The sequence below is a fragment of the Lepus europaeus genome, chromosome 14 (genome assembly GCF_033115175.1).
Source record: "Lepus europaeus isolate LE1 chromosome 14, mLepTim1.pri, whole genome shotgun sequence".
Classification (NCBI taxonomy): Eukaryota; Metazoa; Chordata; class Mammalia; order Lagomorpha; family Leporidae; genus Lepus; species Lepus europaeus.
Window position 1 is genome coordinate 74,539,575 of NC_084840.1, and position 12,890 is coordinate 74,552,464.

At 47.2% G+C, this 12,890-nt stretch overlaps 1 protein-coding gene across 5 annotated transcripts in view; it reads left to right on the forward strand.

Annotated features, from left to right (window-relative positions):
* The window catches only part of SFMBT2 (Scm like with four mbt domains 2), a 259,960-nt gene extending 248,551 nt beyond the window's left edge, over positions 1-11,409 (forward strand). For all 5 annotated transcript variants that reach the window (XM_062210951.1, XM_062210948.1, XM_062210952.1 and 2 more), the window contains exon 21: positions 6,626-11,409. In XM_062210951.1, coding sequence (XP_062066935.1) covers positions 6,626-6,766 — 141 coding nt within the window. In that variant the 3' untranslated portion in view covers positions 6,767-11,409. The remainder of the gene's footprint in view (positions 1-6,625) is intronic.
* The last annotated feature ends 1,481 nt before the right edge of the window (positions 11,410-12,890 follow it).

Below are 12,890 nucleotides of genomic sequence, written 5' to 3' on the forward strand. Positions count from 1 at the left end.
TGGATGGGAAGTGGAGCAGCCGGGTCTCAAACTGGTGCCCATATGGGATGCTGGCACTGCAGGCGGCGACTTTTGCCCGCTATGCCACAGTGCCACGTCCCCCGCTCCCGCCCTACTCTTGCCCTTTAGCAAATCAACCATTATGGAGCACACATTTATGTGCTTGCCTTGTGCTGTATGAGGTGAGTGCAAGAGGAGAATGAGACCGTCTGATGACAGGTTTTCTTTCAGTCTGCAGAGGACTGGGCGTTCTGCGAAGGGCCTGCGGCTCTCTAGCAGACTATACAGACGACTTCTCATTTCAGTAAGAACTGGGGTAAGCTCTGCGCGCAAGGCACTCTGTTCAACGCGGGCTGAACACCAGCAGAGCGCATGGCCCACAATTCTGAAGGCGCACACTCCACAGTGGGCAAGACACACACAATGGCAAAGACACAGACCAGAATAAACAATGGTAACAGCAGGCGAGGTGAGGTTGTAGTTTAAGCAGAGAAATCCAGCAAGAGATTGTGTTGAGCTAGGTCACCAAAGATGATGCCATCTGCCAGAGGGCCACTGGGAGGCCCTGTTCAGCCAAACAACAGCAATGGTGAGGGGTCTCTGCACGCTGTCCATTGGTGTTGCCTACTGGATAACAGGGCTTCTGCCCCCTATAGGGCAAAGTTGGTAGTGCAGACCCTAGGTGGAAATGCTGTGTTCCTGGAGCTTTAAAGTCAATGACTCCCTCCTACCTCACCCTGGGGGGACCCTACAGTGCCTTAACCCACCCCGTTCCCCTTGCACTTTCTATGCCTGGAGGGTTTAACTCTTCCTGCAAGGTTAACTCTCTGCCTCTTGAAATCCGCTTGATAACTGTGACCCTACAGTCACTAGAGTGACCACCACTGTCAAGTTCTCATCTGAAGGGGTGAAGTTTCTATCTGGGGAACTGGAGACCTTAAATCAACCCTCACCACCATCTAGATGACTGTTTTGTTTTGAGTCTATGAGGGCACTTAGAAAGGTTCATAGAAAAATAGAACTAAAAGCTAAGTTTAAGGGCTGGTACTATGGCTCAGCTACTGCCTGTGATGCAGGCATCCCATGATGGTTCAAGTCCTGGCTGCTCTGCTTCTAGTCCAGCTCCCTGCTAATGCCCTGGAGAGGCAGTGGAAGATGACCCACGTTCTTGGGCCGTTGCACCCATGTGGGAGACCAGGATGGAGTTCAGGGCTCCTGGCTTCAGCCTGGTCCAGACCTGGCTGTTGCAGCCAGTGACTCTCTCTGTTGCTCTGCCTTTCAAATAAATAAATATTTTTAAACAGTAATAAATAAAAGATAACTTTATTTTGGTGCAAAAATATTCTTTTGGAGCAAGTGTTTAGCCTTGCAGTTAAAACAGCTGCGTTCCACACCATGGTGTCTGGGTTCAGCTCCTGTCACCAGCTCCTGACTCCAGCCTTCTGCCAGTGTAGGCCTGGCACTGAAAACTCAAGGAGCTGGGTGTCTGCCACTCACCTGGGAGATCCAGATTGAGTTCCCAGCTTGCAAGCAACTTTCACCCAGCCTGGCCCCAGCTGCTGTGTGCATTTGGGGGAGTGAACCAGCTTACAGGAGGATTTTCTGTCTTTGTCAGTCCGTCTCTCTGCTGCTCAAGTAAAATAAATAAAAGTTTTAAACCCATGCCTAGTCTTTTCATCACATGCATTTTCCATGAAATTTTGAAGACCCTGTGTACAGACAACTTTAAGTAGAGTGAACCGGTGTTTTCCTCATGCCTTCTGTGCAAGATGCACATGAAAGAATGAGGGTTTTCTGGGAGCCGAGGGTTTATGCCTTTTGGCTCACCTGACACGCAGCAGAGCTCTCCCTATGGGAGCCCAACACCACTATTTGTGGTGTCCGGGAATTCCCTGTTCTTTGTCCTGGCCTCTTGTGCACTTTCCGAATTCCCTCTCATTCTGACCTTTTACCCATCTCTTGACCTAATCTGGAGTTTAACACGGCCAGTGCTACCCATGTATTCATTCTGAAGGAGTCCCTGGTGTTTGCCAGGCACACCATACATTTTTCTCGGTGCTGAGGATAGAACAGGGGAAACCAGTAAACCAGCAGCAGTCTCTTGCTTGGTTGATACCTTCTCCAAAGGCCGGTACAATGTTCCTCTTCCAGGAGGCCTTCCCAGATTCTCCAGTGGGCAAACACACCCCAGCACTCCGAGTTCTTCAGATGCTGAGATGCTGCCTGTCTGTGGTTACTTGCATCTGGGATTCCCCTCCCCAGATGGAGAAGGCGGGAGCTACCCACATCTCATTCATTTTTGTATCTCCAGTGTGTTGGTGTCTCACCTATACTGATATCTACTTGCATAAAGATTTTGTGAATAAGTGAACATAGCTTTCAACTGTGTGTGATCAGCGCCTCCTCAAAGGCTAGGATTGGATTTAGAGAGGCATTCCTTCTCTTCCTGCCTGCCTCCTTGGTCTCGATGTATTTGTTAAAACGTGGAAATCTAAAAGCATTGCAGAAAGAAAATCGGTGAGGAAATGACGGAGTTACGTCTAAGATGTAGATGCACTAGAATGTTCTTATTGAGAAGTGGTTTATGCAGCTACGTACTGAAGGGTATACACAGCACCTGTGCCTACAGAGCGTGCTAACGGAGTGCACCTGTGGGAAAGCCCCCACCACGGTAGAAGCAGAGTCCCTAGGCCCACCTGAGGGCCCCTTCCCTAAGTCATCTCCTTTATTCCCTCCGGAGGCAAATGCTATTCTGAATTGGGTGTTTATCGTATTCTTGTTTGATTTTCCTGTTTTCACTAGGGGATGCCAAAATGTTTTCCAAAATAGTAGAACCAACTACATTCCCACCTGTCCGGTAGGGGGATTTCCATGACCATAGACGTCTGTGTTGGCACTTGATAGCGTTACGGGGTCTTAATTTCTGTGGCTCTAAAATGATCTGTTATAGTGAGCTCAACGTGCATTTCATTGCTTTTTGATGAAGTTGAGCATCTTTTCCTGAGTTCTGCATTTTTGTTTAATTTGTGAAATAGCTACTTAATGCCTTTCTGATGTAGATTTGTGGTGCTCCTGCATACACCAAATAGTACTGCCATTTTTGCTACTGATTTTTGTCCAGTTTGTAGTTGGTTGGTTTATACATTTTTTGGTGTCCTTTAATGAATTCACCAGACATACCTCGATTCTGGGCAGTATCTCTTAGATAGCTCAGTTTTATGACTCCCTAATAAGTCTCCTTCCTTTCAGTCTCTCATAGCTTTCCCATCTGCCTCTCTGATAGATTGTGGTCAATATTGACTTTCAGACACACTTATCCACCTCAGAGCACTAGCGTGTGATTTCTTCTTCCATATCTCAGAAAAAGCTCTATCCTTTTTTCTTAAGAATCACTATATTCCTAAAGTTGTACTTATGAAATGCATGAAGTTTGTATTCCTTAAATAAAAGTTTCTTTGGGGAAAAAAAGAATCGTTTTTTATTATTTGAAAAGCAGAGTCAGAGAGAGAGAGAGAGAGAGAAAGGAAGAAGGGAGGAGGAGGGGAGGTCACTGGTTCACTCCCCAAATGGTCACAACTGCTAGGGCTGGGCCAGGCTGAAGCCAGGAGCTTCTTCCGGGTCTCCCATGTGGGTGCAAGGATCCAAGCACTTGGACCATCTTCTGCTGCTTTCCAGGCCATAGCAGAGAGCTGGATCGGAAGTGGTGCAGCTGGGTCTCAAACCAGAGCCCATATGGGATGCCGGCATTGCAGGGAAAGGCTTAACCTGCTATACCACAATGCCGGCCCCGAGTTCCAAGTTCTTCAATGGCTGTATGAACCCACCACAAGTTCCACTGCCAGTGTCTCCCCATGTTTCTGGAACACTATGTTCTGGTGAACTTCTTATGTTCCTTCCATCCGTTTTGCCTTAATAATTCCCATGGTCCTTCAGGCCTCAGTTTAGGCAGTGTCTAGTCTCTGGGCCCTTTCTTGCCATCTCTCTAAGACTGGCTTAGTTACAGTCCTGTTTCAGCCCCAGGCATCTCCCACTGACGTCATAGTCTGTTTACTGTTCTGCCTCCCTGCAGAGTCCTGGAGTCTCCTGGGGAGGAATCTTTCCTTTCTCCATGTGATATTCCCTAGAAGCCATCAGAGAACCTGGCACTTAGTAGGTGCTCAATGAATGTTTGTGGCTTAAACAAAAGGAGCCGCATCCTCCACTTCAATGTGATACATGCGCGTATTGACTACCTTCCCTGAGACGCTAGAGAAAGAGTTAAAGGGATATTTTAGGGATTTTTTTTTCCTTTGTAGTTGAATCTCTGTGTTCAGAGATGGACTTCCTGATCAAGTGTAACTTGAGAACTGAGCTATAATTCTTGCTCCAGACTTTAATATTCAAAAACCACAATTCTCGTTCCAGCGCTGTCTGAAACTGGCCATGTGATCGTGGAACAGCTGGCTTTTCCAGTCGTGAATTTCCATCTCAAAAATAAACTTCCACCCCCTAAAATAAGTTTCAGTACTATTCTTTCATAACTGATTTCATTGAACATAATGGTTAGGCCACCTGCACCACAGTTTCAGAACATTCGCCTACAGCCTACTTAAAATGCATTTCTCTGAGGCCCACGATACAAGACTTTATGTCCCTATACCCACACCCTCTCTGTCCACTTGATATGCTTGCTGTAGTGGAGTTGGCTAACAGGTGCCAGGCCAGGGGGAGCTTTTGTTTACTTCGTCGCTTTGAGCTAAAACACTACTTTTCAGTATGTCCAATTCCCCCTTAATACAGTTAGTCTTGTCAGTAGCACCTGCAAATAAAGTAAAGCTATAAAAGCAGTTTTTCTAAACGAGGAAATGATACAAAGATAGCATGAAAATTTTACTGACCATTTCATTCATTTATCACCTGCTGGCAGTGTGTACAGAAGACAAAACTTTAGTTTTACTTTGTGGTTTAATAAGGTCATATTTGTGTCTTGGTGAGACTTGGCTTATAGCTTCACACACCATAGCTGGTGCTCACCAGTAAGCATGAGTAATAAATCACACAGCACTGGCATCGAAGCTTCTTGAGCTAATGCTTAATTTCTATTGCTGCCATGCCAACTAGGGAATAGTGTAGCTTTTGAATCTGAACTGATCATGAATTTTGCATATTCTTGACATCAGTCTTCGCAAGGCTACCACTTGTACATGTTCTGCTTTTTCACTTTAGGTATATTCAAGACAGCCTAATAAGCCATGCATTTAAGAAATAAGCTCCCACAGGAAACTTGTGGCTAGATGATGTTTGAAACACACACTCATACGCTGTCCCCTTAGTGTTGAGTATTTGTGGCAGTGGTAGCCCTGGAAATATTTCCCTTAGTGGCAGAAATCTGGTGTGCCAAGCTCAGTTTATGCTGTCCTTCTCCCACTTGTTTGTTTGTTAAAGATCATTTATGTGAAAGTCAGAGTTACACAGAGAGAGAAGGAGAGGCAGAGAGAGAGAGAGAGCGGGATCTTCCATCTGCTGGTTTCACTCCCCAGTTGGCCGCAATGGCTGGAGATGCACTGATCTGAAGCCAGGAGCCAGGAGCTTCTTCCAGGTCTCCCACAGGGGTGTAGGGGCCCAAGGACTTGGGCCATCTTCTACTGCTTTCCCAGGCCACAGCAGAGAGCTGGATTGGAAGTGGAGCAGCTGGGACTAGACCTGGTGCCCATGTGCGATGCCAGCACTGCAGGCAGTGGCTTCACTGGCTATGCAAGAGCGCCAGCCCCCTCCCACTTACTTTTGCCATTGCCTGTGTGGGCCTACAGTCTCTGGGTATCAGTTATTTCTCCCTGGAATATGAGGACTGCGTTGGTCTTGCGAGAGGGCATTCTGGTTCAACTCTATAATACAGCCGAATGACACCTAGCGCAGGCCAGAGATGGCCAAGGTGACGATCTTAGGGCTTTGGAGTGAGGCTTGCTGTCCTGATTCCTACAGCAAATTCAACGTCATCGGTGAGTAAGTCTCTCTTGTAGTAGAAGGGCTAGGAGACAGAACAGGTAGCAGACCTGAATTCAAGCAGCACCTTCCTCTGGGCCATGTCGGAATGTAAATGTACGGGATCTGCGTGTGTGTGTGCTTCCCTCTGTGGGACGCTGTGCTGTGTAGCTGGCTTCTCTGTCTTTAGCATCTTCTCACCCTTTCCTGATGGTGAAATGTCAGACCTTGGCAGGGAAGTAAGAGAGATTTTTTTTGTTTTTTTTTTTTTAAGTCAAGAACCTTTTTCTAGTGCTCACATTAAGTTACAGGAAAGCACAGGAGGGAGCTGGCTTTACGGGGGACAGGGGAGGCAGTGGAGGTGTTTTCGTGGCTTAGATTGATAAGCCCGGATAACAATTCGTGCAGCAGGTCACATGCTCCAGCTCTTGTACCCACGCGGGCAGGCCTGTGAAGTTCAAAGTTGCTAGAATATTCTCACCACAAAGATTTTATCAACAAAGAGTTTAGACGGCGATCGAGTTGGCATTGCTACCAGCAGTCGCCCAGATCAAACCGGAGCAGTCTCTTCCCACAATGGCCCATGCTGAAGCCTTCTGTGAGGAAAACGCATTCCCCGGGTGCACCTGTCCCTTCTCTAACCTGCCTTTATGTACCCCCACAGGACATCGACGGCCAGGCACTCCTGCTGTTGACTCTTCCGACGGTGCAGGAGTGCATGGAGCTGAAGCTGGGACCTGCTATTAAACTGTGCCATCAGATCGAGAGAGTTAAAGTGGCTTTCTACGCGCAGTATGCCAACTGACTCTGCCTCCCGGGAGGGCGGCCCCGGCCTGGGTGAGGCAGCATTGGTGAAGGTTTTCGGGACTTGCTTTTCCCAGGATCAGCGAAACGGCACATAACACAAGTATCACCAAAAAGAAGCCAGGACTTCCTTCATCCACCAGCTCGTTGAATATTCTCATGTTTCTAAAGCACACCAGAGTCCCACAGCAGAAGCTTCTGGCGAGTGCGAGTTTAGATTCCGAGTTGTTGGACTGTGTGGGATATGGAGAGCTGCTTCGTACAGCTACATTTTGCCTTTCTCCACCCCAAACCAGGCAGCTTTCTTTGAACAAGGTGTCCCAAACCGATCCCTGCATTGGTTTGAAAACCAAGGCAGGTGCAGTTCTCGTCTTTTCTAACGTGACCGAGGGACACCTTTGCTGGTAGCTTTTGCTATAATCATTCTCAGGCACATTTATAGATACATCTTTCCTATCGACACACGTGTGACTGTAGGTTAGTGCTACACGCTGTCACTGCTTGTCTCGGTTCGATCTCGATGGCAGCTTCTTTCTCCGACACAGCTCTGTGATGGTTCAGGGTGTCCTTGTAAAAAAATGTGTCAAACCTTCATGCCTTTTAGGAAGGAAGGGGGAGTGGAGGAAGGCTGGCTTCTCATTGCAGTGCCATGGTTTTTGGGAGCAATTGAAGCCTAGAACCTCTGTAGGGACGGCTCCATCTGCAGAATTGAAGACAAACCTGCAGCTCTCTAATTGAATTGTAACCACATCAAATGACTCCTTTAGGGAAATGTCCAATTACAGATGGAAGGGAAGAGCATCATTTCAGAGTGCAAGAGTGGGAAGAGAGTTTGGAAGACGTGGATCACCAGAGCAGCAAGAGAGTCCTCTCCAGCACCCCTCTGTTTAGTCCACCTTGGCTCACCCCATCTGCCGTGGGCGTGAGGAGGAGATATGACTGCCCAGTGAGCCCTGGATCTGGGGTCAGCTGCTTCTCACCCCGACTTTGCTGATGATTAACTCTGTGGTCTCTCGGGTAGCTTCTTGTTGCTCTGGACCTCAGGTCCTATACAAGGACAGCAGGTGTGGGCACCTAGGAGCCTGGCAGTGAGCACATTCTCCTGCTTGTAAGGAAGGAGTCCAGATGTGTGGAGGTGAGACACAGAAGGAGAAAGAGCTATTCCTGCAGCTCACCCTGGCTTTGAGGTTGCTTTCAAAATCTTGGGGGCGGGGGTGGTTTTGTTAGATCCGCCAAGTCCCTTGCAGGAGGTCTGTAGTTCTGAGAATTGGCTGGCCTGTTGTACCAAGCGCTTCACCTGTGAATTCTCATGAGTGACTTCAGTGCGTGCTTTGAAATCCAGAGAGACTGCTCTGTTGTATGCTTTTGACCACGGTGACCCTGATCTTCTCTGGCTGGAGTCTCCACAGTTCCGGCGACATTGTGTTGTTGGCCGCGTTTCCAGCTAGCCACTCCTCTTCCCTGTGACATCTTAAGACTTGATGATTACCTGTCGAACTCTGAGAACTCTGATTACTGATAATCCTTCTCAACATTCCACAACAGTTGGCAGATGAAAACAGGAAAACAAGTGTTTTGTGGTTGAGACGTTTCAGTGCCCCCTGCAGCCATGGTTGGCAGTGGCTTAACACGGTCGAGTTGTAAGCATTTGGTGAGTGGATCTGCCTGGAGACCTGGGATGGGAAGAGACTGCCTAGATGATGCCTGCAGCCCCACTGTGATGATAAAGACGTCTCCAGTGATTCGTGGTGGGCTTGCAATCGGATGCCTTTCTTCTAAGCCACAGCTTCGTCCTGCCCTCCGCCTCCCACCCCTGCCTTCTCAGCCGCTTGCTTTTGGCCTTAAATGCTCGGTCTTGTGGAGTTAGACTCTGGCAGACGATTGGAAAGGGTCTCCATTTCGAGATCGATGGCATTTTCCCGGCGCTCACTCTTTCTGATCTTTTCACTGTGGCCTTTTCAAGTGGAGCTGTTTCTCTGTTGCATGTGAAATGGGAGTGAGGGAGTGTGGTGGCTACACCATAACGTTGCACCTGCTGGGCGAATGTCACCTCCTCGTGCCTTTTACCGGGAATGGCATGGAGGAGGCGGTGCTACACCAGAGTGAGAAGATCTTCCGAGGATCTCTGGAGCCCACCCACGGAGCACGAGGACCACCTGCTGGGAGGCCCAGACAGGGCACAGCCACCATAGCTGGGAATCGCTCTTGTTTCCATGGGCCAGATGTCCGTGGCTGTCCTCAGTCTTCGGCCGTAGCATCTCACCTCTGTCTCTGTCTCCAGGGGATTGGTTGCTTCAGCTTTGTGGGGGCCCAGTGAGGAGGAGGAAGGGGCTATATTCTTGGCAGAAGAAGACCCAGCTCTGTAGCCTTCATCATGGGGTGGGGTGGGGGGTGGGGGTATGTGCCCTGTCCCCTGCCCCTTGGGGGTGCTGAGAGGAACTGCACAGCCTAGGAGGTGCTTTTCAGCTGACATTGCTGGCATCTTCCTGAACTTGGATGTCTGTGGATGAACTTGATGCCTCAGGACTGCGTTCCCAGTAGCTATTACACCAGCAGCAGTTCTGTTTGGGACGTGTAAGGTGGTCTTCAATTTCCCTGTGGGATTCATCTCTCAGCAGCTTCCGTCTTAAAGACAAGGCCGCCGCCGAGGAGCGCTTTGCTATGTTGTGTGACCTTCTCGCTGATGGCAGAAAATGTGGATTTTTACACCTGCACTGCAGGACCCACAGCGCCCTAAGCCAAGCGTTTCTTGATCTCAGAACCAGTGAGTGACGCCCTCCGTTCCTTCCCCAGGTGGTTCCATTTCTTCTTCATCTCTCCTTGGTCATACTTCAGGACCAGTGTGCTCCTGGGCTGGGTATGCGCGTGCTGCTGCTCTTTACCTCCTAGAACGAGCCGAGCAGACACCTGTCATCCGTGTACCTCGTGTGTAAGCTGAGAAACCGAAATGCCCCCTCGCATATAGAGACGAGAGCCCCTCCCTACATCCCACCCTCCTCCAGCTCACGGAACCTGGTTCAGCTCCTAGCCGCTCGGCTCAGTGAGCACTGTGTTGTCAGTGTCCCGTCCGGGAACACACAGACATGACAAGCCGAACAGGAGCAGGGAACTGTGGCGTTCCAGAGCTTCTGTGCTTTTCAGAGACAGCACCGCTTTCCCTCTGACGGGCCTCCATGGCACCGAGAACTCACCTGTCACTTTCCAAATTAGACGGAATGTTGATTCGCTCGGTATTGAGCTGTACAAACTGGTAGGTCCCTCTGCCGCCTTTGATCCTGTTCGCAAAATCGTTTCATGTGTCCGCTTTGATTTGATCGTCAATAAATTAAAATGATCCAGATCTTCGACACTGCCACCTGTGACCCTTCCTGTGGTCTCTCGGAGGTTGATTTTGATCAGCCTTCTTTCTGAAGGCGGGTCTCGGCTCTCCTAATCGATCTCATGGAATGTTTGAGTATTGCGCGAGGCGAGTGCTGGGATTTGCCTTCTCTCTTTTATCCACACACCCCCTTCTAAGAGCTGTCCTACCTTCGTTTTGGAAGCACGAGGGGTTTTCATACTTATTTTGTAGAACACTCATTTATATTTATTTCTGTATATAGAACTTAAGAACAGTAGTGTTAAATCTTTGTTGTGGTTTGAGCATCATTGCTGCTTCTGGGTTAAGATGGTGAGCCTAGGCTGTAGTGACTCTGTATTCTGTCTTTAGAAAGCTGTGATTGAGTGTGCAATTATTTGAAAGGAAAATTAGTAAATTAAGATATCTGTAGTCTGTAAGAAGGAATCCTTGGAGAGAGAACATACTGCCCTTGTCTTTTTTGGTGCAATAATTAAATAATGATGGAAGGTTGTCATAGCAGCTATTACATTTAATGATTCTTCTCTTTGTTAACTGTTGTTCCCTGAAAATTACTCCCTATCACTTGGTTGGATTTTTAAGTTGATTAATTCTCATGGCTTGTACAACTAGAGTAGTTTACGGATTTCTAAAAGACAGGATACAATTGAATTGTCCGACTCTGACCCATTTAACTTGCCTAAAACTAGTAATCGTTGACATACGATACTGCTATGGGTGTGAGTTCAAAGCCTCTGTATCTTGGAAGATAAATGACACTCAGAGCTTGAATCTTTCCACCTTACTGGTTTGGTTTTACACAGCTGGGGTGCAGCCCCAGTGAGTATGTAGGTCATGTCACATTACCAAGGCAGAGCAGTGCTTCTTTGAGCCCAAGAGATGCACTGGAAGTTCAAGGACAATCATTAGCAGGAAATCACCTGATAGTAGGAAAATGGAGGCAAGAAAAAAATGGCAGAAGAAAAGAATCATCTCACTTGTTCCAAATGGGAGCTGGCATGAACCTAGCTGTGAACCTTGAAAGCCCTTTTGCTGTCTTGCATTCCAACTTGAATAGTCTGTATTGGAAATCTGACCCATACCTTGTGTCTGTTTGGTGCATAAAAGGGAAAAATTGGTGTCTTTGCTTTTGAAATTGGCAGGACGAAGGGCATGCTGTTAGTTTGCTGTAAGATTGTATTCTGTATATATGTTTTCATGTAAATAAATGAAAATCTATATCAGAGTTATATTTTAATTTTTATTCTAAATGAAAAAAAGCCCTTTTTACTTGAAGACAAATTGTAAGCCACATTGTTAATAAAGTCAAAATAAATTCTTTGGTGGTCTTTGCGTTGGATGTTATTAAACATTCAGAGTGTACGGTAGGGTTGTTTTGTGCTGAAATGCGTGGTTCTTGCCGTGTACCACAGAGCACCAGTTGCTAGGTTATAAGTGGTTGTGGCTCTCAGAGTCTGGGTGAGCTTTCAGGGTCACCTCCCAGCTCTGAAGCTTTCTGCTCAAGGAATTTGTATTTATTCTTCTTCATTTTTAAAACACTACTGTAAATACTGGCATGGCTACCTCTCGCCTTCCCATTTTTCAATCCTTTTAGTTATGCTACAGGTACCCAATGGCTTTCGTAGAAAGACGGGTTTGTTTCTATGAGAGCCGCGACTGAATAACCGTGCCTACGTTTATCATTTCCCTGTCAGTGCCACAGATCTTAGGCATCGGAGGTGAAAGACGCAAAGATCCCTTTGCCGTCCTGCCCCAGTCACACTGGGATCCATAGGCAGAATGTGCTTTTTTCCCTTCTTGCACCACAATGGTGTGTGTTACCTAACAGCAGAGAAGAGGCAATGGGGGCAGAAAAACACGAGTAGGTGATGGGGGTGGAGGACTGCTGAACAGTTTCCCCTGTCTGCAATCCCAGGCAGTCCCAACTATCCATCTTCAAAGATGAGGCTTCTTTCAAAAGTTAATGGAAAAATGGAGTTCAGTGAAAAGTTTTGGGGTGCAAAAGTTTTGAAATCCAGGCATGGATTTTTTTCCCTCATATGCATTTTTCATGAATATTTGAAGAGCCCTTGCATTGTTTTCACCCTGCTGACAATTAAGTGCTGGATACAGAAGTATCGTTTTAGCTTTGGAAACTGCTCCTAACAGCAAAGCTTTAATGATGGAAGCAAAGCCTAAGCGGACAAAGTGGGGACGCACTGTTCATTTTTTCCAAAGTGCACCACAAGCAAAAAATTCAGGGTGGATCATTATATTGCCATTTGTAGTTGAAATTCTTTGAGACAAGAAATTTAGAGATAGACTGTATAACAGAGTAAAAGCTGAACACTGTTCCAACTCTTGATTAATTGAATTAATCAAAGCCATATATATATATATATATATATATATACACACATATATACATATATTCGCATTGCCTCTAAAATCCTCTTTTCTGTAAGCAAGGCTGTTTGCGGCTTTCAGTTCCCTGGACGTCCCTTGCCCCTTTGTACTGTGGAGTGTGCTGTGACAATTTTAAGCCTGTGGAGAGAGCATAATGCTCACTGCAGGTTTCAAAGACTCCGTTTAAAAAGTACTGTTTACTAGGACGCGACCTTGGGTGATTCCGTGTGAAGACTGGACGTTTTATCAGGGAAGGGAAAATACTGCAGCACAAATAGAGGAGCCACAGAGGTTCACTAGGAAATCACTTCTTCAAGAGGTCCTCATGATGTCAGCTCAAGCCCGGCTGTAACCACACACCATTTAACGTAGTTCATGGCTG